Source organism: Rattus rattus, chromosome 4 (assembly GCF_011064425.1).
Source record: "Rattus rattus isolate New Zealand chromosome 4, Rrattus_CSIRO_v1, whole genome shotgun sequence".
NCBI classification, from domain to species: domain Eukaryota; kingdom Metazoa; phylum Chordata; class Mammalia; order Rodentia; family Muridae; genus Rattus; species Rattus rattus.
Window position 1 is genome coordinate 113,828,349 of NC_046157.1, and position 24,188 is coordinate 113,852,536.

The following is a 24,188-nucleotide window of genomic DNA, read 5'->3' on the forward strand; positions in this document are numbered from 1 at the left end:
CCCATGTTGGCCCTGCCCAGCTTGTCATGAAATCATCAACACTTGCAGTTGTGTCTTGAGGAGAGGACAGGTAAGGTTGTTACTCTGTAAGTCCTTCTCAGTGTGAGTCATTGTCCTTGACCATGCTTGTCCTGACCCCTACCCCTCCCCTTCTCTAGAGCTGAGGCATCTAAGCCCTGTCAGGGTAAGAGGAATCCAAGAATGGAAGGTGTCAGGCTTGGCACATGACACATGGATTCTTGGGTTTGTGGAGTGAACATATCCATGTAAGTATTAATGTCGCAGAAGGGTATTTCTGCAAGGGAGACTGCAGTGTGATCTTACCCACCATGGGGAGCTCAGAAGAGCTATGAGGCTGGGCAGAGGGTAGGACTGTCATGTCTGCCCACCCTATCCCTACACAGAGGAGGAAGGCCAATTACCGAAGACAGCCGCCTCAATTTACTTGATCGCTGGTTGCGGGGCTTCACCAGCAGCTTGTGTTTAGCTGCAGAGTTGTCCAGGCAGGAGGAGAATTCAGGAGGGTGGCTGAAGTCAACCACAGGTGCCAGGCTGCCATCCAAGGTCCGAGACGAGACGGAGGCATCGCTCATGTGGTCAGGAGACTGCGGCCGGGATGAGGACACCAGGATCTTCATGGTACAAGGAACAAACACACCAAGTATTAATTTAGCAACGAGGGGGTGGAGCCTGCTCCCCTTTGGTGTGCACTTCTACCTTCTTTAGACTGTACCCGAGACAGAGTATTTTCAATTGGCTCTCCACCGGGAATGTTTTAGAATGTCCCTTTAAAGCAAATGACGGGAGTTCAAAGGGTGGGGACAGCCCTAAGGCCATCCACAGGAAGACTTTTCCATAGCCACTTTCACTAACAAAACTGCCTAGCCCAGTGTCTCCAGGGGTGGAGGAACCTGCTGTTTTTGTCTAGCTGGACATGTGGCCCATCAGGGGTGACATCACGGTGAAGGTCACAGGAAGCATAGAGCCCCCTGTCAGCCTTGCATCTGGCAAGCTTTCTTTGTTCATTCAAAAGGGTCTTTACCACCTCACAGGGAGTCTGGCTCTCTGGCTACCATATGGTGAGCTACAGACATGTTACTAGTTTACACCTCAGCGGGGAGGAACTAGCAGTCAGCAATGAGTAAATGTGTTGCCAGGGGACAAGAGGCCCTAGAATGAGAGACTACCCTAAGACGCCTGCCCCACTGAATACAGCAAGCCTCCACTTGGAGTGAGTATCAGCAGGTCCCCTTGCAAAGTTGGGCTTCACAACAAATCACAGATGCTGGCGTGCATGCAGCTCGGATGTGTGATGACTTTGTCAGGGTTTCTATGGTGGCAATGAAACGCCACGACCAAAAGCAAGTTGGGAAGGAAAGGGTTTATTTGGCTTATACTTCCATAGCTAATCATCCCAGGAAGTCAGGACAGGCACTCAAATGGGGCAGCAACCTGGCGGCAGGAGCTGATGCAGAGGCCATGGAGGGGTGCCGCTCACTGGCTTGCTCCTCACAGCTTGGTCATCTTGCTTTCTTACAGAACACAGGACCACCAGCCCAGGGGTGGCACCACCCACAATGGGCTGGCCCCTCTACCACTGATCACTAATTGAGAAAATGCCTTACTGCTGTATCTCATGGAGGCATCTCCTCAACGGACGCTCCTTCCTCTCTGACGACTCTAGCTTGTGACAAGTTGACACAAAACCAGCCAGTACAAGGGGCAAGACAGAGAATCTGGGATCCAGCCTCTAGGTTCCAAGAATAACCCCACAATAATAATAATAATAATAATAATAATAATAATAATAATAATAATAACAACAACAACAACAACAACTTGCATGTTTCTATTGGCGCACAGACAATATTACTGTCAGGTTAACATTTGTTTGTTTTTTTGAGATAAAGTCTCTCTATGTAGCCGTGGTTGTCCTAGAACTCAGTCTAGAGTATAGACCAGGCTGGCCTTGAACTCACAGAGCTCCATCTGCCTTTGCCTGGAATTAAACTGTGCAATCACTGCTCCCAAACTTTGGTTTCCTATGGTGAAATCGGGCTGGGTGTACTACCTAATAACTGGTAAAACCTCAAGAGTTTACTTTAAAATAAAAAGTCAGAACCATAGGAATAAAAAAAAAATTAGGGGAGTGCGGACCCAGCACAACTGACCCCCATTTGGCTAATTAAAATTTGTGCACTGCAGTGGCAATCAGGTGTGGAGCTGAGCTGTCTTCAACTAATGAAGCTTTTCCCTGCAACCCCACCACTCCACCGGATGCAGCCAATTGCAGATTAAACCGGCCACTGTGAGTCACAGACTCAAGTCAGAGACTGAGGAGATAGAGGAAGGAGGGTGAAGTCAGAAAAGAGTCAGCAGGTAGCTCCCCACAACAGAGCCTGACACACAACACAACCATATCTAATTCTGAAAAGGGACGATGCAAACTGTTCGCAGGAATGGTTCACACTGCTAACAGGTGCAGTTTTACTCCACTGGGTAAGGCAACCTTTCCCATCATCCAGCCCTTCTTGAAGTCGGAAAGCAGGTGTGGGTCGGTAAGCCACTGGCCCCAGACCCCATTCTGACTGTGAGCAGGGAAAGGCTCTCCCTGAAGCCAAATTCTGGGACTAATACTCTAGGCGGCTCCCTGGGAGTTCCCAACGCCTAGAGCTGACTTAAAGTCAGCCACACTATAGTCCGGACTTTTCCTTACTAATATTCTGGGGACTCACAACTACAAAAAAAAAAAAAAAAAAAAAAAAAAAAAAAAAAAGAACTAGCTTGTGTCGGGGAAGAGGGAACTCTGTGTACCAAAGTTGAGTGGTTACTGAATACAATTCCAAACAACCTAGAAGTGGTAACGCCATAGTTACATTGTAAGCAATGCCCTGTGAATGCTAGGGGTGAATGTGGTCCAAGGAAGCCCAAGTCAGGTATGCTGCACAGCCATCAAACACAGGCTCTGTTCTAGTTTGGTTTTCAAGGTTAAATATAATATGGGTCATTCCCATTACGTTTGCCCTCAGCAGGGCTTACTGATATGGAGAAAACGGCCGTCCGTTTTACCTTCTATGTTTGTATACATTAAGTGGCTATTAATGTTCTTGCCACAGACAGAAATGGCCTCGTGAGCATGCTGGGGTGTTTATTCACGAGATGGACTCTATGGGCATACAACAGTTAGGATCACTTCCTGCTGTGGCTGAGGTCAGACCCTGCTGGTCAAACTCCCTGGGCTGCCTTTTCCTCAGAGGGCTTCATGTGACTCGCCCAAACCAGCTCAGGAACAGAGCTGAATGCTATTTATTCAGTGTTTACTGTTCTCTTTGTCCTCTGGCCAGTGTCATGGGAGGGGACAGGCAGAGACGAGGTGGCCACTTTCCTTCTTTTCTGGGTCTGGACATCGGCTCAGACAAGAAAGACAAGGCAAAGGGCAGAAGGTATCAGACTGACCACACAGCCACACAGAACAGCAGCGCAGTCCCCCTTACTCACGGAGACCTTGCCGGGAGACATGGTGGGCCTCTAGAGTTCTAGCAAGGCTTAGCAGCAGGTGTGGATGGAAACATTCAAGAGCACAGACTGCACTCGCCTTTATAGCTGGGCCTGGACCCACGTCGTGCAGCAGAGACATCTCTGGTGGACTCCGGGGCAGTCCGTCGTCCTCAGAACTCATGCCGGTTTCCTCTGCCCGCTTGATAGGAAGGCCTCCTGGAGGCGGTGGCCCCAACTTCACATTACATTGTATCTTTAACTAGATCAAGGGAATCGTAACCCATTCTTAGTATTTTCATCAATAGTCCCTAGCAACAAATCTCTTCCTGCTCTGATTCACTCTTTCAGGAAGTAACTTCAGCACCCTTACACAGTGCCCTGACCTGAATGTCTGTCCCCAGCTCCCTCACCACTGTCCTTAATTCATTAGGCAGTCACCAACAGTGAGTCAGAACGTGACTAACTTGCATGCCTGAGACCTGTAAAGAACCTGTGACCCTACTTTCAACTGTATAAAATGCTAAACTGAGATCACGTAGAAACTTCTGGATTAACACTGGACAGACACCCGGTGAGAGTGCCAAGCAAGCCCTTACCTGCAAAGCCTTGATCCTGTCACACACATTTTCTTGGGAGAACACCCGCACAGGCCGAGCAGGGTCCTGTCCCGATTCAGGAAAGAAAATACTGTCGTGGGAGAGGGCTCGGCTGCCCATAGTGCCCCTGGACTCCCTAGGATAAAGAGAGTCACTGTGAGCTTCCGACACCTCCATCTGTCCCTGATCCTAGGGACTCAGAGTGAGAAAGAGAATGAATAAACACATATTACCCCCCCAAAGTCCTCTGTCACATATAGTTAGCAGTTGCTCCTTTGTCTCTGTCCCTGTCAAACACCAGTCAGAACCTACAGAAGGGCATTTTCCTAAGAGGTTTGAAGGTTGTAGATTTTTTTGATGAGTGGAAAAATGAAAGTTTGGAGGCGTGGGGTCCAAGTCTCAGGCCTGTAGAGAGAGAAGTCTGGCGCTGCCTGGGTCCTCTGGGAATCTGTCTCAGGTGCCCAGGGAATGTGGGGCTGTGGACTGTGGGCTAAGTTAACGTGCTGTCCACAAGCTGGAGGCTGTCAGCACAGCAGCATCTCCCCAAGATGCTCCAGACCCCAGAAACAAGAACCGCAAGTCTGAAGAGGTGCTCCCTGCACTGGTGATCTGGCATGGTTTGTAAATCCTACCACTGTGCTTGTGACCCGAAGCGTGGAAGTCCGGCTCCAAGGCCAAGGACGGACTCAAAACAACTCCCAGGACATTCATAAAACACTCTCAGAGGATGTGGGAATTAGCTGTCAGACTTTCCTAGCCTGCTGAATAATAGGTGGAAGGAGGTGTCCGAGACCGTCAGTTAAGGAAGGAAAGTGGCCTCTGTAGGCATGGGACATCTTGTGCGCACCAGCCCCATCCTGTCCTCCTTGGGCATCCTGTCTTCTATGGGGCACTGGGGACTTGGAGGTGTGGCCCGTCCTACTGCATATCCAACTGTGTTAGTAATGCTGTGTGTGTGTATGTGTGTGTGTGTGTGTGTACAGTGGAAATCCAGAATGCTCAGAAGGGTGTATCTTCACAGGCACTCAGGACAGCCCAGAGAGCACACTCTCTAAACGCCAAGGTCATGCATACGCCTAGATTTTCCTTCTATGGTCAACAGCCTGGGTCTTCCCTCTAGAAACTCTAACTACTGGCTAAACATCTCCAGTCCAGGTGTGACTTGGAGTAGAGGTAGCAGGAAGAGGCCTCAGAAAAGCCAGGGAGAAACTCCATGAGGGGCCATGGGTTAGGTCATTCATCATTGTATCTATACAATGGCAGTCAGTATCCCTCAGCGGCTGACAAATCAAATGAGTTTCAGGTGTCCCATGGAGGGCAGGGCAGGTGATGGAGGGGGTGGGGACTCAGCACTGGCCTGAGCTTACCAAAGAACACCAAGAAAAACCAGAACACCCAGGACAGGAGAGTGCGGCAGTCAGCTGCATTTGAGCAGAGAGGTGGCTATACATGCAACGGTGCTGAGCATGGGCAAGTCCCTGCTAATGGCTTTAAAAATAAAAATGGATACAGTGGCAGATACACAAGTGTGGCTTCTTTAAATGGGAAGGAAGGAACTGGATGAGGAGGCAGGGTCAAAGGTAACAACAGTTACAATTTCGTCTTTGGAAATATACAATGTTTTACACAAGACACAAAGTCAATCCAAAAGAAAAATCTTTAAGATGGGGTAGGGGTGGGGGTGGGGTAATTTTATGGCAAACACGGTGGTACGTCGTGGCACAGTACTGGGGAGTCAGAGGCAGGAGGATCACTATAGAAACAGGGAAAGAGAAGTCACCACTATAGGAGGAAAACGGAAAGCAATTTCATCACAAGCCAAGCTTTTCAGAGTAACAGAAAATGGATACAGAGACATAAAGCAAGAAGCTTCATCTTTCCTGGAACTGCAAGTGTCAGTGAATGAAGTGCTCAGAATTCTCCCAGAAATAAACCTATTTCCTAGTTCGACCCCGTAGCGGTCCAGAAGAGACAACAGCTGAGTAGTTGTCGTGGCCACCACACCCACGCTGTGATCTCTAAGACAACTTCTCTCTGACAGGAAGGAAACATGACTTGTGAAAAAGATCCAAGCCAGGAAGCACAGAGCACTGAACGAGGACTTCTCCCGTGCAGGAAAGCAAGGGGCCTCTCAGAGATGGCTGAGCTCATGACCAAAGACCAACATCGAATCGAGTCTTCACAGTGCAAGATGAGACAATGAGTAAAGACTGTTATGGATTAAGGGACAACAAACGTATTCGGAATCAGTGTTTTTGTGGTTGATATGTATGTAGCTCCGTTGGTAGCATGCCTGCCTAGCGTGCACAAAGCCCTGGGCTCATTCTGGAATACCACGGAAGATCATGTGTGGCGGCTTACACCTGTAATCCCAGCAGCACTCTGAAGTGAATTTAAAGCCAGTCTAGATTACACAGAATTCTGTGTAAAGAAAATAAAAATTTAAAATGTTTAAAAATACAATGTTCACAATGATATTTTAGGGGAAAAAAGAAAACTAATTTTTTGGTCACAGTTAAGGGACTCCTCTAGGAATGGACACCAATTAAACACTAACTGAGCATTTTGCTTTTTTCCTGAACAGATTGTACTTTAGAAGGAAAGCTTTTAAACATTTTTTTAGATTTATTTAATTTACACACATGTGAAGGTTTGCCTACATATATGTATAGTACATATATGTATAGTGCCTATGGAGATCAGAGGAAGTCAGATCTGGACCTGAAGTTACAGATAGTCATGAAACACCATGAACTTGCTGGGAACTGAACCCAGATCTTCTCCAAGAGTAACAAGTGCTCTTAGCTGCTGAGCCATCTCTCCTGCTCCTGATAAAGGAAAGTTCTTCATTGAGGAAACTCGGCAATGTGTAAAATGAACGAGAGAATCAGAAACCCACAGTTATGCACTGAAGAAATGGACCATTTAAGAGCATCAGGTACAAACGGTGGGGTATTGACAGCGACCACTCAGGATTAAGACTGGTGGAGTAGGGCTGGAGAGATGGCTCAGAGGTTAAGAGGACTGTCTGCTCTTCCAGGGATCCTGAATTCAATTCCCAGCAACCACATGGTGGCTCACAACCTCTGTAATGAGATCTGGTGCCCTCTTCTGGAGTGCGGGCATACATGCAGGCAGAACACTGTGTACAGAATAAGTAAATAAACCTTAAAAAAAAAAAAAAAAAAAAAAAAAGATTGGCGGAGTATTTGACACTGACCTCTCAAGATTCAGGGCTGAGCTGTAGCATCAGTGGAGCTGAGGTACCCAGGGAGTGCAGGCCTCTTGGTACAGGGGCAGGCCACACATCTCTCCAAGCCTCTAGGGCAGAGTTCTCAACCTTCCTAACCCCAAGACACCTCATGTTGTGGTGATTCCCCAATCATAAAATTATTTTTGTTGCTACTTCATAACTAATTTTGCTACTGTTATGAGGCACAACGTGAATATCTGCTACACAGGATGTCTGATATGTGGCCCCCAAAGGGGTGGTGACGCACAGGCTGAGAGCCTATGACCCAGCTCACTACGAGACAATACAGAATGGGGAGAACAAAGGCTGTAGCTCAGGTGTGCTGAGGGAGGACTCAGAGAGGCAAAGGGACCCCGGGGGCTGTCACCGATGAAGCCAGCACCAGGCCACCCCAGCACAGGTCATCTTGTCTGCCTGTGAGTTTGTCTGCAGAGTTTGATGGCAGATTCTCATAGAGACTAAAGAAAGGGTCACTTATTCATTGTTGATCTTGAAAAATGTCACCGTTCCTTCTAGGACCTCACCTTAAAGGTGATCTCAAATATCTTTAAATTTTCCTTTTTCTTTTCGTTTTTATCCTGAATTTTACACACACACACACACACACACACACACACACACACACACACACACACACACACACGGGGGGGGGGGAGTGTTGCATGAGCGCAGGTTCCTGTAATTACAAACAAGTGCCCATGGAAGCCCGGGGGTCTGATCTCCTGGAGCTGGAGTTAGGCAGATTTGAGTCACCTCATGTAGGTGCTGAGAACCAAACTCAGGTCCCTGTAGAAGGGTATGTAATCTTAACTGCTGCGCTGCCTCTCCACTGGCACCCCACCATGTTCCTCTCATGAACTAATGCCAATCATGTTCCTACTGTGTGTAGTCGTGGGCCGATATCAAGGGCTCTCTGCCCCCCTTTCCCTGGGTTCCTGTGAAAGGAACATGACCCACGTGCGGGTGGTTTTCCCAGAGCCTGGCCCTCTAGCTACGCTCCCCTTTGTGGCTGGATAGATCCCTCACAGGCTTGTTTTTTAAACACCGGGAGATAGGGTGGGATTAGAGTTTTCCGGGGCTAGCCAGGACGACCCTTTCCCCAACGACTTTGCAGTCTTACAAGGTACCCACATGCCCACTCTGCTAGCTCTGGCACAGAGCAGGGGCAGGGGCGGGGGTGGGGTTTCTGGTTCTCCATCTTCAGTCTTACAGCGCCACCAAGTGGCCAGTGTAACTTCTCTGCCTCCAGACACAGACTGCCCTGTTCCTGTCTCTGGAGCCATAGCCTTCTGACTGGCATTTAACCCGAAAAGAGAGTTGATGTTGAAAAGGTATTACAAGCTTACTCCTCTCCTCTTCGGTCCAGAATACGACCGTGGGGGGTTGGGGGCTAACTGGGGGAGACACAGGACTGTATTGTTATGAGTTACAAGTTACGCGTTTGTCCCCAGTGTGTCTAATTTGTTAGGTCCAAACAAGAAGCCATGGCCTCTCTATCTGCAGACCTTGCTCTAGCGAAAGAGCCCTTCCTCCATCAGCGTTCAAGTTCAGACATGTGTGTTCCTGGTACTGTGTTCCAGGTCCTTGAGCATTTTTTGGTTAATTAAACCAAGGTCTGGACCCCAATCCTTCCCTTCCTGCTGTGCGATTCAGGGCAGGCTCCCAGGTCACTAATTTCTGTTATGGTTTTAGTATAATCTTTTGCAGCTACCATGCTCTTAAAAAAACATATCTCTGGGTATGTGTGCGGGTGGGGACAGGTATGCATGAGAGGCAAACTCAAATGGCAGACTTTGCCTTCCAACCTGTTTGGGATGGACCTTTGTTATTTACCACGGCCCCTAGCCCAGCTCACCCATGAGCTTCTGGAGCGAGTCCTGTCTCTGCCTCCTATGTTGCTACAGGAGCTCTGGAATTACATAGACCCATGTGGAACCATCTTCCCAGGCCTTACTGAGAACTTATTTTTTAAAAAGGGTTTATAAAACTTTATTTTATGCTCTTGAGTGATTCACCTTGCATGTGCATACGTGCATCACACAGGTACATTCTCAGAGGCATTAGAGCTCAGATTTGGGAGTTACAGACAGTTGTGAGCCATCGTGTGTGGGCTGGGAACCAAATCCAGTTCTCTGCAAGAGCAACAAGTGCTCTTAACCACTGAGCCATCTCTCCAGCCCCAGGTACTGCGACCTTTTAAAATACAACACCCAGCAGGTAGCACCTACACAATCAGGTTTCCCCCACCCTTCTCCATCGCTGTGTCTGAAAAAGTTAATAGACACACCATGCACTGAGGAACTCCTAAGGGTGTCCCATCACCCAGGACAGGAAGAGGCTCAGGAAGCTGACAAGATACTAAGGCGCTGAAGTAAGAGTTCTGGACACTCCTGTGCCCGATGTCCCCTCCTCTCGAGGCTCACAAGCCAGATGCACATGAAAGCAACTTACTCCAGTTCATCTTCAGAGTCATACACGGGGCCCGACTCCTCGATAGTGATAACCTCGCTCTTGGCCGGATTTTGCTTCCAGGTGCTGTTTCCTGTGGGCGCTGTTTCCTTTCTCTTCTTCTTCCCAAACAGCTTCTTAAATGTTTTAAATTTGGACTTTTTCTTTCCTATTCAGATGAAAAGAAAAAAGGTGTGTGAGGAGAACAGGTGTCCAGCAGTACAGGTGTGTGAGGGACACAGCCAGCAGTTTAGGGGCACAGGTGACCAGTCATACAGGTGTGTGAGGGACACAGGTGATCAGCAGTGCAGGTGTGTGAGGGGCACAGGTGACTAGCAGTACAGGTGTGTGAGGGGCACATGTGACCAGCAGTACAGGTGTGTGAGGGGCATAGGTGACCAGCAGTGTAGGTGTGTGAAGGGCACAGGTGACCAGCAGTGCAGGTGTGTGAGGGGCACAGGTGACCAGTCATACAGGTGTCTGAGGGGCACAGGTGGCCAGCAGTACAGGTGTGTGAGGGGCACAGGTGACCAGCAGTAAGGTGTGTGAGGGGCACAGGTGACGCAGCAGTACAGGTGACCAGCAGTGTGAGGGGCACAGGTGGCCAACAGTACAGGTGTCTGAGGGGCACAGGTGGCCAGCAGTACAGGTGTGTGAGGATCAAGTGACCAGCAGTACAGGTGTGTGAGGGGCACAGGTGGCCAACAGTACAGGTGTGTGAGGGGCACAAGTGACCAGAAACCAGGGACTCAGCATACTACAGACAGATATGACATATAAGGCCTGCACCCCTGAAACAGATATTGGTTTCTATGTGTATAGATGTGTGTACTTTGTGCATGCACAGCCCAAATAGATGCAAAGAGAGCCTCAGATCTTAGGAATTGGAGTTACAAGATGGATGTGAGCTGCCATGTGGGTGCTTGGAATCCAGTGTGGGTCCTTTGGAAGAGTGGTCAGTGCTCTGAGCCGTCTCTCCTTCCTCTCACCAGATACTGTGTTCTTTAAACCTCTGGAATACGCACAATAACTATTTCATACCTAATGCATACATAACGTCAGATGAGGTAAAGGCTGTGCGATAATCCAGGTTGGTTTTTTAATATAATATTTTTAAGAATTTATTTTATTTTTAAAATTGTGTGCTGGGGTGGGCTTGTAAGAAAAGTGAGCAGATTGTGGCTATTGTGTGCTCCTCGGACGTCACCTTCATTCCTTCCCACAGGGCCTCTCAGACCCAGAAACCCACCCAGGGCAGCTCAGCCACGTCCCATCCTTCTCTGAGTGTCTGTAAGAGGGAACAAAATCAGAGCATACAAACAGGCTGTGTGAGCCCGCGGAAATTTGCTACCAGCATCTAAGACAGCTTTGCTAAGTAAATTCCAAACAGAACAGATTTAAAATGTAAGAGAGGGTCTTTCTAATCATCTTTGTGTTAAAGTCCCCATGGGAACTTCAAATGACCACACCTTCATCTGAGGGGGATAACCTGAGATTCTGCCAGCAAACGTCGGGCAAACATCGTTGCTCCAGAGGGGACAAGCATTCTAGGGCCATTTTCTCAACACCCGATGGAAACTTCCTTTTGCATCACGGAATGTTTATCTTGCGTGCAGATGGTTCTCCATCCAGAGCTTGTGCTGAAAGTCTCTCAGGAGCTCTTAGCATTTGACAGGGACACCACCTGGCCTTCAAGTAGTCAACAGATTATTAGGTGTCCCTGGAGACCCTCACAAGTAAACAGGCTTCCTGTCTTGACACCCAGGTGCTGCTCAGGGCGTGAAGAGTCAGGGTGGGAGCGTGGCTACGCAGAGCAGAATGTGACAGCTGTGCACTTTATGCCGATGAAACCCAGTTTCAGGCGCCCCGGTGCCCTCTTCTGGCCTCTGCAGGTACTGCATGGATATAGACACCTAACTCCGTGTATTCATAAATGCCTCAAGCATCTCCTTTGTTTTAATTTCTTCCTCTCCTAGGTTTTGTGATCCAGCTTCTTAGACAGCTACAGGACCAATCCACGTTCCTAATTCTTCGGTCTGTTCTGTTGTCTCACATAAGTATGGATTTATCTTCATCTTAACATTTCAAATTTACTGCAAAAGTTACCACTGAGACACACTTGTTTCTTAAAGATTTATTCATTTATTATAGATGAGTACACTGTAGCTATCTTCAGACACACCAGAAGAGGGCATCAGATTCCATTACAGATGGCTGTGAGCCACCATGTGGTTGCTGGGATTTGAACTCAGGACCTCTGGAAGAGCAGTCAGTGCTCTTAACTTTTGCTGAGCCATCTCTCCAGCCCCCGACGCTCTTGTTTCTTGAGCGTCCACAGCACCTTGTGCTTGCCCGGTGTTAATGATTTGTGCCTCCTTCTTTTCCCTTGGTCAACTATGCCAACGGCTTGTGAAGAGTTAGATTCTTCTGGGGCTCCGGAAGCTAGGTGCGAGCTCTACCCCTGAGCCACACCCCCAGGCCCAGATTTGAGATTTTTTTTAAAGTGGTTCTTTTGAGAAAAACATACAATGTTTAAACCTTCTCTGATTTGCTAATAAATACATTTCAGGATAGGCAGTTCCTTCTAGATCCCTTAAGTTCTACACATCATAAAAGTTTGTGTTTTCATTATTATTCGGTTCGAAGTAGTTTCTGACTTCCACGATCACACCTTTTTAGTTAGATCCGCATGTTGTACAGAAAGGCCTGTCGTCATTTCCAAACACTTGGCAAACTTCTATCTCTTCGTTATTAATTTAATTGGAGTGCGATAATGCGCTCTGAATTTTGTTCTATTCAAATCCGCTGAGACTTACTTTATGGTCTCACACATTGACAGTTTCCACTAACGTCCCACAATGCTCTGGAAACACCGTATTTTCTTCTCTGAGAGATGGCAATTTGGGCTCTGCCATTTTTTACTTTCAATTTATATTTTATATCTGTACTGATTTTTAAAATAAACCTGTCCTGACAATTTGAGAGAGAGAGAGAGAGAGAGAGAGAGAGAGAGAGAGAGAGAGAGAGAGAGAGAGAGACCAAGGTTTTATCTACCTTTCTTTAATTGTCAATTTCTACTTCACACTTCTTAAGGAGCCAACCAGTGACAGCGTGGGCCTTTAAGCACCTCTGTTTCCCTTTCGGGCCTGACAGACGTCCTCCTCAGGCTTGGCCTTCCAGGTTGGTAGTTATTTTTCTAATGGCTCGCAGCTTTGCAGGTCCTACCACACTGTTGAGAATCAGCCGAGACTCTGGCTCATCTCCTTGGACCTAAGACTCTTAATCTTTGGCTTTCTATGGCTTTCCCACCATGTTTCCTTAGCCTTTTACTTACTCCTCTTAGGAGTCATTGGATTTATTTATTTATTCCTTTTTATCGGTTTATTTCTCCCTTTATTCCTCTGAGGAACCCTTGGATTTCTTTCTTTAATAGATTTTTATTTAGGTATGTATGTCCGTACACATGAGGATCCTGCAGAGGCCAGAAGAGGGTGCCAGCCAGCCTGAAGCTGGAGTTCCAGGTGGCTTTTCTGGGACCTGAACGCAGGTCCCACGCTAGAGTAGCAAGCGCTCCTAAACACTGAGCCATCTCTCCAGCCCTCACTGGGCATCTTAAATCTTCGGACTGGGCTGTTGTTTGTTTTTATTTCTTAACAATTCTAGAATTTTCCAGGGATCCTCTCCTCCCCAGCCCATGTGAGTGCATGGTACAGGCTGTTTCTCAGCTCTCTGTCTTCTTTGACGTTTCCCGTTTTCTCCACATTCCTCTCTGCCTTCTGTACAGTCCCCTGTGATCTTGAGCTTGTGTAGTCTGCTCTTAAACACAACGCTGAAGTTTCACTAATTATATTTATTCTTAACAAATCCACTTGTTTTCAAAATTGGCACTATCATTTAAAATATTTAAATCATGGTAAACATCTCTCTGGTATTTAAAGATCAGCACAATGACTTCCTCAACCAAGATGCAGGACAAGTCTGTCCCATCTCCTCACGCTTCCCCACCCTTACCAAGCAGCCGTCCGTGGATCTGCTCTTTCTACGTCAAGTCATGGTGTGCAGATCGGGTCACATTTTCTCACTTTAAAAAGCAATAATTTAGTTTCCCATGAGATGATACAGATGAATGACCATTTTCCCCACTCAGGGTTAATCTTAAAATACCCCCGCTTCATACTTGAATTTACTGGGCAGCTACTGAAGTACAACAGGAAACTGGTCCTAATGTAACCTGAATGATCCATCTTCATACAAAATAGAATGTCCACTCAGATACCTGTCTGAAGGCAGCAACTGGTCATGGGAAGTTATCCTTCATGGATTCATCATCATGGGAAGTTATCCTTCATGGGTTCAACGTCATGAGAAGTTATCCTTCATGGTTCATGGTCATGGGAAGTTATCCTTCATGGGTTCATTTGTCATGGGAGTTATCCTTTATAGTTCATTCTCATGGGAGTTATCCTTCATGGTTCACTGTGATGGGAAGTTATCCTTTATGGGTTCATTTGTCATGGGAAGTTATCCTTCATGGGTTCATTTGTCATGGGAGTTATGCTTCATAGTTCATTTTCATGGGAGTTATCCTTCATGGTTCATGGTCATGGGAAGTTATCCTTCATGGTTCACTGTTATGGGAAGTTATCCTTCATGGGTTCATGGTCATGGGAAGTTATCCTTCATGGTTCACTGTGATGGGAAGTTATTCTTCATGGGTTCATCGTCATGGGAAGTTATCCTTCATGGTTCATGGTTTCCTAACTAAAAGAAAACTACTCCTGGGACTTTGAATTTGAACGAGAGGGTTGGAGACCTTTGTTAACAGATCAAGGTGAGTGAAAGGGCTGGGACCAATGAGGACCGGCATGGAGGGAGACCAGTGTCTTTCCATATCAACTTCACAACTGTATCGAGGCATAAACACCAGTCCTATGACGAGGCGTTCTCAGAATGTGTTCTGAAGTAACCACTCAGGAGCCTGGAAGCTGGCTCAGTAGAGGCTGAGATAAAGGCCTTGGAAAAGTTGTAGGAGAAGGGTCAAAGGCTCTTTTTGATGGAATTGTTTTCTCTGGAGGATCAGCTCATCCTGTACTTGACAAAACCTCCTGTGCATACCTTTGGGTGATAAATGGAGCTATTTAGCCTCTATGTGTAGCCCAACCTGGCCTTGAATGTGTCCCCCTCACCCCAAGAAGTACAGGTGCTCCAGCTTCACCCCCTGCTTTTTCTCTCAAGTCAAATACAGGACCATATGTGCCTCCATGAGGAGGGAAAAGACTAGTCAAAGACCCCACTCTTTGACAGAGCAGCAAGAGAGCAATGCTGCCAGATGGCATGAAATGGTGAGGCCGCTGTCTCCCCAGAGACAGCATGGAGATGTGGATATCTGAGCAGACCAAGTATGGAGGCTGGACATTCCCCTCCAGGAAGAAAGCCACACAGCACAGCTCCCTGCAACCAAAGCCCTCCCCCCAAAGCGGGGCAAGCTGGACTCTCACCTGTGCTGTCTTCCCCAAGGCCTTCAGCAGCCTCCCGAAGTTTAATGTCCATCACCCTTGTGGAAATCATGTCCAGGTCACTAAAAGCAGACGGAAACCCATGTTAGAGGAACATGTCAAACAGAGCAACCAATGTGTGCCCATGTCATGGTGGTGGGGACCGCTGCCTGTCACCTCACCTGCATGCACCTCTGAGAAGCCAGAGTCCAGGCCAGAGAGGACAGCAAAGACCACGTCCACAGCCACATGGGCAGCAACCACAGAAGTGGCTTTCTAATGGCCGACGTCAGCAATGTCGCAGAAAACGTAATGGCATCATTGAACACAATGGTGGGTCAGAGATTTCCAAAGTTCCCCTCAAATTAAAACAACGAAACAAAAACACCCGTAATTCTGCCGACCAGGGACACTCATGTTTTAGTCTCTCGAGCCACCTTTAAACTTTAAATTTGTTATTTGTTAGCCAGAACACACATTAGGAAGCTTGGCTTCGGATTTTGTGGCATACTGCTGCGTTAAAGTTCTTCCCTCAGTGTCACCCGAACTGCGGGGCGATATTTTAACGTTATTATTTACATGGAATCTTCTGGTTTTGAACTTGGGAAAAATTCCGAGCAAATACAGAAGTAAGGCGGACGTCTGGTGAAACCCACTATAAAATTACCCTCCTTCACCGTACCCCACGCGCATTCTCGTCAGGTTGTTTCCAAGTAAACCAGCCCGGGTATTACAACCATTTCGTCCATTTTGGATTTACCTTCTTCCTAAACAAAAGTGCACGACTGACTCATCTATAATCCTGCTACAGAAACAGGCCCGACTTGTGTTCCTGCCTCTCACACCCAACTGGAGACTCTGGGTACAGCAGAGTCTATCTGGAAAGCTGTTTTTTCCTGGGAGTGACTGAATCCTCATTCCGAAAGAGAATGCTTTGAATGTTTGATTAGCCGGTTCACAGTTTGGCTTTTACAGAAGGTAAAAATGGTTTTATTTTTAAATCTTTTAATCACTATCACATCCCCATCATCCTTATCACCAGTATCATCATCATCCCCATCTCCCCATCATCCCCATCACCACTATCATTCCCATCCCCATCATCAACATCACCATTACTTGAGAGAGGGTCTCACTGCATAGCCCTGGCTGGCCTGGAGGTTGCTTTCTAGACCAGGCTGGCTTCCAACTCACAGAGATCTGCCTGCTTCCTCCTCCCTGTCTTGATTCGAGTTTCTATTGCTGCGATAAAGCACTGTGGCCAAAAGCACCTTGGGGAGGGAAGCCTTCATTTCAGTTTACACTTCTACATCACAGCCCATCACTGACAGAAGTCAGGACAGGAACCCAAGTGGGGCAGGAACCTGGAGGCAGGAGCTGATGCAGAGGCCATGGAGGAGTGCTGCTTACTGGCTTGTTCCTCATGGCTTGCTCAGCCTGTTCTCTTATAGCACGCAGGACCACCAGCCCAGGGTAGCCCAGGGTAGCCTAGGGTAGCCCAGGGTAGCCCAGGGTAACATAACTGAGTTGAGCCCTCCCACACCAATCATCAAGCAAGAAAATGCCACAGGCTTGCCCACAGGCCTATCTGGTAGACTTGTTTTCTCACCTGAGGTTCCCTCTTCTAGAATGACTAGTCTGTGTCAAGTTTACATAAAACAAGCCAGCACACTCCTGATTAAAGGCACGTAGCCCCACACCTATCCTTAGTTATGTTTTTTTTTTAAGGATTTTATTTATATGAGTACACTGTAGCTGCCTTCAGACACCAGAAGAGGACATCAGATCCCATTACAGATGGTTGTGAGCCACCATGTGGTTGCTGGGAATTGAACTCAGGACCTCTGGAAGAGCAGTCAGTGACTTAACCACTGAGTCATCTCTCCAGCTCAGTTATGTTTTTTAAGTGTGTGTGTGTGTGTGTGTGTGTGTGTGAGAGAGAGAGAGAGAGAGAGAGAGAGAGAGAGAGAGAGAGAGAGAGAGGAGGGGAGGGAGGTGTGTGTGCAGGTGCCTGCAGAGGCCGGGAGAGAGTGCTGGAACAGAGCCTGGGTCCTTTGCAAGAACGGTATGAACTCTTAGTTAATTTCATCACTCTGGCTCCTGGATGATTTCTTAAAGGCTGAAAGAAAGTGCCCCTCCCTCACCCCCACACAATTTGGCTTCACGGACACGTCTGGCCTCACATCAGTTCAGGCAAAATCCTCTGACAGAACACATGCTCCTGCCCCCATCGGACCTAAAGCGAAGGTGGGGTAGAAGCGGCCCTTGTTCACTGCTGACCCCTCTACTTGTCCCTCTTTGGCCAATGTAACAGATGACACAATCAAGGAAGTGAAAGCCTGTGGCTCACCTCCTGCCACCCAAAGGCCTTCAAGACATTGGTTGGCACCATTGTCCACCTCTGCTGCCTGTGTGACTTGCTCAGTGACAGTACTGGAGGCTGAGGAGCCACCAGAGGCCTTGGGATAAGAGGCTATGGAGCAAGGACAAAGGCAGGGAGAATGAGCCTGGTGAGGGTGGATGGAGCGTCACCAACTGTTAATTAACCTGGTAATTACCTGCCCGGCTGTCGCTGGAGTAGAGAGGTGGAGTGCAGGGGTTTTCCATCCCTTGGACTTGGCATTAGTCACAGTGACTGCACATGACCCACGGAGAGCAGCATGGCACCAACTGTCTCACGGAACCCTGGAGAGCTCCGTCTTACCAGACTGGAGGTGAGAGTGCATATCATGGGAGCTGCCTTACTGGTTTCCCTGAGGTAGGGAAGCAGAGCTCATTCTGAATGCTCACACTGCCTCCACTTGGGAACCCAGGTGCTTCTGAGCCACTGGGATACAGCAACAGACAAGATCTACACGGTCCCTGCCTCTTTCAGGTGTTGCCCTGGTGAAGGGGCCCTGGGGAGCTCCATTTGTGTCCTCAATGGAGCTGAGGGAAGCCAGGGAGTTCAAAGCACAGAGTCTCCCACTTAAATGGCTCTGCCCACCTAGCAACCCTGCCTTAGACCAGGCCAGGATTCCAGTACTGAGGCTGACGGGATTCTCGGGCCGAGGGAAAGAGTTTGAGGTGGACGGCATATGTAGCTGAGAAGGCAGACTCTACAGAAACAGTGAGGTCATTTCCGGCACAAGGAAAAGTGTCGAGGACAGGAAGTGCTGGTGTGTGTGTGTGTGAGCCCCCGTGGGCAGCTGTGTAGTGGGGGTGGGGTTCTCTCTATCCTATGATCTTGGAGCAGCTCGAAGGCTTAGACCTGCTTCTCCCAGGCTGAACAATGTCTCTGCGATAAAGCTACAAAGGGCAGAGGGTTCGGGAGCGAGAAGGGACCTGGTCACACCTGTGTGACTGCTTCTATCCTCTCTAAAGGTCGACATGGAGTACCATGAGATGCCACAACATCCGTCGGACTTAAGAACACAAGCTGTTCTCCCTGAGGAAGGAGTCACACGCAGCAGCACTCTGCTCATGTCTCATGTTCCAACTGCCTTGCTACAGATGCATGCGTGTGCAATGCAGTGAAACGGGAAAGGCTTAGACACTGGGATGTCTCTGGCTTGCACCTTAACTCTGAAACCCACCAGCACTGGGCTCATAAACAGGCTCCCCCTTTATAAAAGACAGACAGTAATACTTTTAACCCAATAAGACCCGAGCTAATTACCCCTTTTCACCACTGTGATCAGATACCTGGCAAAGGCAACTTAAGGAAGGGCTAGGTTTAGTTCATGATTTGAGAGTACAGTCCGGGGGTTGGGGATTTAGCTCAGTGGTTGAGCGCTTGCCTAGGAAGCGCAAGGCCCTGGGTTCGGTTCCCAGCTCCGGAAAAAAAAAAAAAAAAGGACCAAAAAAAAGAGAGTACAGTCCGCCATGGTGGAGGATCCACGGTAACCAGAAGTGCGAGGGAGTAGGTCACTGCTGGGCTCACCGTCCGGAGGGAGACGAAGATGAATGCCGGTACTTAGTCCACTTTCTTCTTTCTGTTAGCCTGGGACCCCAGGAATTGTCAGCCATGGGATTGAAGACCCTCACATTCAGGGTAGACCTTCCCCGTTCTGTTAAAACCTCCTTTGAAAACACACTCACAGACACACTCAGAGGTGTGTTTCCACCATGACTCAAAACCCCATCAGGATGACCGTGGGTGATCCTGTGACCGTGATCAGCAGACATCACAGGGCCAGAGCCAGCGTGTAGCAAGAGCTTGCTGAGCACTGCTGTGGGGTACCTGGTGCTTCACCAGGTACTCCGTGCTGTCTGTGTCCCATCATGCCCCCAGCACACGGTTGCTGTCCTCAGTGCAGGTGTCAGATTTATCTCCTGAAAACCAAGCAAATGGCTCTCTTGGGAGTCACCTCTATTTGTCTCGGGACAGCGGCAGGCTAACTGATGACCCACACCCACCGTCCCAGAGGAGTGGCTGCCTGAGAGTCCACCACAGACTACGCAAATGGAGAGAAGTGGCTCTACCACGTGGGCATCCTACAGGGGAAACCTCACGGCTCTAACAACTGACCGCCTCGTTGGGCCCTTGTGAGGATTGTGCCTCTGCCTCTGTGTAGCAGTGGGATGCCACAGTAAGTAAGCACCTCCTAGTTTCTCACAGGAAGACACACTTGCTCCGGAACTCACAGTTCAAGTCTATGCAGGCACCTGTGCTCCCCACAGATTTTCTGACAGCTGTTAAGTCCTTATTGAGGAAAACCTATTCTTAGGCTAAATTTGGACTTCGAGGGCCTCGTCGGGGTCTGCTTAACTCACAAGGGTGCTGCACTCCCCCAGCCCCTCTGCAGTGTGCAGTACTTAGTGTGTTTGTGGGTACCTACAGAGTCCAGGGGAGTCCTGTTTCCAAAAGAAGCTTCAGTGTGTGTGTGTGTGTGTGTGTGTGTGTGTGTGTGTGTGTGTGTGTGTGTGTGTGTGTGTGTGTGTGAGCTGGTCAACTCCTCCTCCATTCTAACTGCACCACAGGCTCCTTCTTAGCACACAGCTCAGCTCTACCAGTAGCTGCAACCTCTACCAACGCCCCCTTAAATGTGTGCACAGGAAGCACGGGTTTTAAGAGGTCATCTTATGTGTTCCAGTCGACTCCATCTACCTACACAATGCACTCAGTACATACATCTAAGCCTGCGATTACAGACGAAAGTCCTGGTGTTCTCCCTGCAGATCAGCTCTGACCCCGTGGACTCTTTCAGTCCCCTGGACCTCTTACAAATGCACCCTGAGGCTGGCAACACCTGAGGAGAGCCTAGGTTAAAACAAAGCCGTAAAACAGCTTCACATGCTCTCCTTCCACTCCATTTCCGACATGTCCTCTCTTTCCTCCTCTCGCACCATGGCAGGTTTCCGTGTTTACCAGGGTCTCTGCACCCACCAAGCTTCACCCCATTATCCGAAAAGGTATTATTCTCTGAGAAGCAACAGCGTTATAGGCAGAGAGCTTCCTGGGCCAAAGGTAACCACCAACATAGATCTTAACTGTGAAAAAAAATGTCCGTCATCCTTAAAGGTGGTGAGGCCTGTGCTAAGTCAGCCTGGCACAGATGATAAAAACTGACTGAGTGTGTACGTGTGTGTGTGTGTGTGTGTGTGTGTTGAATATCTCGAAGGCAGTATTGAGCAACCTAAAGTAGGCAGATGCTAGGCAAGCACTGATCTTGAATGAAGGAAATGGTCATAAAGGATTAGGATGCATAAAGGATTAGGACCCTCAGATCTGTGTGGCAAGGTGGCTAACGAACTGCCTGACTCAGAGAACAGAAGTTAGGGCTGTCTGAGCAGGGGGCGATATGGAGCTGTCTTGGGAAGGCTAGAACTCAGAAAGAAGAAAGGACATCTAAGTACAATCTTCCATAGTCCTTGGTGCCTGTGAATCACACATAAATTGAGGCTATGTCGAGAAACCTGGCAGAAGACATCTGCTGAGGAAAGAGAGTGGTGATTTTTTTTTCTTCTTCTGCCCATTTAGAGAAGAGACGGGGCTCATGGACTGGGTGTAGCCAAGATAACAGCCAGCAAAGCCAACAGTCTTTAGAGAACACAGCTGGTTCCTGAGTTCCCACAACATTTCTCTCAGTGTCTACCACAGAATCCAAATGTGCTGACCATGCATGGAAGATGTGAACAGCAGTCAGACGAAGACTACTACTCACAGAGAGTGAGCCCAAGTGACCAATTGCTTAGGGAATAGACAAAGATTTGAAAGAAGTTGCTTTGAGGACTGTGGGGAAGCTCGTGGTTGCAAGGAGTAAATAGATGTTTGAACTGAAAGAAAAACATGAGAATATAAGAAACGCAGACCTTAAGGTTGAAAGTGCCATTTCCTAAGTAAAACATTCACCAAGTGGTCTCGACAGGCATCAGATAAACCAACAGACACTACCTTCCTAAAAACGAGAGGAAGGTCGTAAGCACGGACCGAGCAGGTGATCTAATCCAGAAAAACAATCTGTCAGCAATGAAGCGTTTATAAATAAATATATGCGTAGATGTAAATATTTAGGTAAGTGGACGCTTAGGAATATGTTCACTGGGGATATGTGAGAGAAGGTCAAAGAAGTTCTTAGCACAGAGGAGGAAAAGCAGTACAAGATACAGTGGGCACGATACCTCCGTGAGAAAACCCAGAGTCCAATTTCTTTCTTTAAATTGATTTAAAGGAACGCAACAATCTAAGAAAGTAAGCGCTGCTGAGTGAACAGTGTGTGTGGATAAGAGACTGACACTCACGTGCGGCCATGGGCAAGGCTAAACTGTCAAGAGGCTCTCGAAGTTCACACGAAGGGGCTCAGTCTTAACTCTCTATAGACAATGATCTATTAACAACCCCATAGGAAGAACAACAATATCAACCAACCAGACCCCCAGAGCTCCCAGGGACTAAACCACCAACCAAAGAGTACACATGGAGGGACCCATGGCTCCAGCCACACATGTAGCAGAGGATGGACCTTATCTAGCATCAATGGGAGGAAAGGCACTTGGTCCTTTGAAATCTCCACGTCCCAGTGTAGGGGAATGCCAGGGTGGGGAGGTGGGAGGAAGTGGGTGGGTGGGTGGTTGGGTAGGTGAGGGAGCATCCTCATAGAAGCAGGGGGATGGGGGATGGGATAGGAGGTTTCCAGAGGGGAAACAGGAAAAGGGGATGACATTTGAAATGTAAATAAATAAAATATCCAATAAAAAATATCCAAAAAATATTAGCAAAGGGGCTGGAGGGATGGCTCACTGGTTAAGAGCACAGGGTGCCCTTCCAGGGGACCAGGGCTGGCCCCTTATGATCCACATGCCAGCTCACTGTGGTCTGTAACTGCAGTTCTAGGAGATATGACGTCCGCCTCTGGCCTCTGTGAGCATTGCATGCACTTGGTGCAACGATCTGAATAAAAATCTGAAAAGGTTAATCTTAAAAATCAAAATAAAGGCATTCAAGTAAAACCCTGATTACTTCTTGCTAGTGTTCCTCCCTTACAGTCGCTACTCAGTGCTTCAAGCTTAAAGAAACACCAGACAGTAACATGAATCCATACACACAGAACCACAGAACATAAATAACAACAGGAATTCTGTGGGGAATTCCAACAGTAGACAAATGCCTGGATACATCTTCTCCCTCTTCCTTCCAACTGATTTAAACAGCAGCTGTGCAGAATGATATTTCAAATGTTATTATCAGGGATACCCCCATTGAAATGTGACACATTTGACAATTACAGAATAAAGGAGGAATATAAGGTAAAATGTAAACTTTTAAAACTTCAGAGGTTGGAAAGACTGTTTAACGGCTAAGAGCACATACAACTCTTAGAGAGGATCTGAGTTTGGTTCTCATGGCAGTAGGCTCACAACTGCCTGTAACTCCAGCTCCATGAGTTGTGACACCCTGCTCTGGACTGTGTGGGCATATGTGAGCTTACACACACACACACACACACACACACACACACACACACACACACCACACAGGCACTCACACACACAGCACACATAACACACATATAACACACAACCACAGACACACAGACACACAGACACACACAGACTGACACAGACAGACACACACACATACACACACAGACACACACACATACACACACACACACACACACACACACACACACACACACACACACACACACACACACACACACACACACACACACACAAACACACACACAAACACACACAACACACACAAACACAGAACACACATACACACACAGACACACACACACACACACACACACATACACACACAGACACACACACAAACACACACAGACACACACACACACACAAACACAGACACACACACAGACACACACACACAAACAGACACACAGACACACACACACACACAGACACACACACACACATACACACACACACACAGACACACACACAGACACACACACAAACACACAGACACACACAGACACACAGACACACACACAGACATACAGACACACACAGACACACATACACACAGACACACACACACCTTGAAAACATTATAAAAACAAATCTTTGAAAACCATCATTTCCCTGACCCCTCACTGGCAAATGATCTGCAAACACTAAGCCTGAGACTGGTGTGGACCTGCGTGATAAGGCTGGGTCCTGTGATATACTCCCCTTCTTGGCACCCCCTGACCTAGTGAGACCCCAGTGGACGAGTCAAGTTCCCTCATGCCTCTGTGTGAAGCCTGACCCCTCCGATGCAGGTCCACACGCACTCACTTCCTCACCTGCAGTGGGCTGGCCTAATGCTATTTCTATTTTAATGTTAATTTGGGGGCCCTTCCGGCTGGTTGTTCTAAAGACAAGAGAGTCCGTTTGTAAGACACTGAGTGACCCTGTCCCCAGTTGATTGTGATTGGTACATAAAGATGTCACTAGCCAATA

At 48.0% G+C, this 24,188-nt stretch overlaps 1 protein-coding gene across 2 annotated transcripts in view; it reads right to left on the reverse strand.

Annotated features, from left to right (window-relative positions):
• The window catches only part of Cracdl (CRACD like), a 58,732-nt gene that overhangs the window by 24,812 nt on the left and 9,732 nt on the right, over positions 1 to 24,188 (reverse strand). For both annotated transcript variants that reach the window (XM_032900957.1, XM_032900958.1), the window contains exons 2-6: positions 15,294 to 15,373; positions 9,799 to 9,964; positions 4,095 to 4,230; positions 3,596 to 3,757; positions 423 to 632 (exon numbers count right to left, since the gene is read on the reverse strand). In XM_032900957.1, the coding sequence (XP_032756848.1) occupies positions 423 to 632; positions 3,596 to 3,757; positions 4,095 to 4,230; positions 9,799 to 9,964; positions 15,294 to 15,373 (754 nt within the window). The remainder of the gene's footprint in view (positions 1 to 422; positions 633 to 3,595; positions 3,758 to 4,094; positions 4,231 to 9,798; positions 9,965 to 15,293; positions 15,374 to 24,188) is intronic.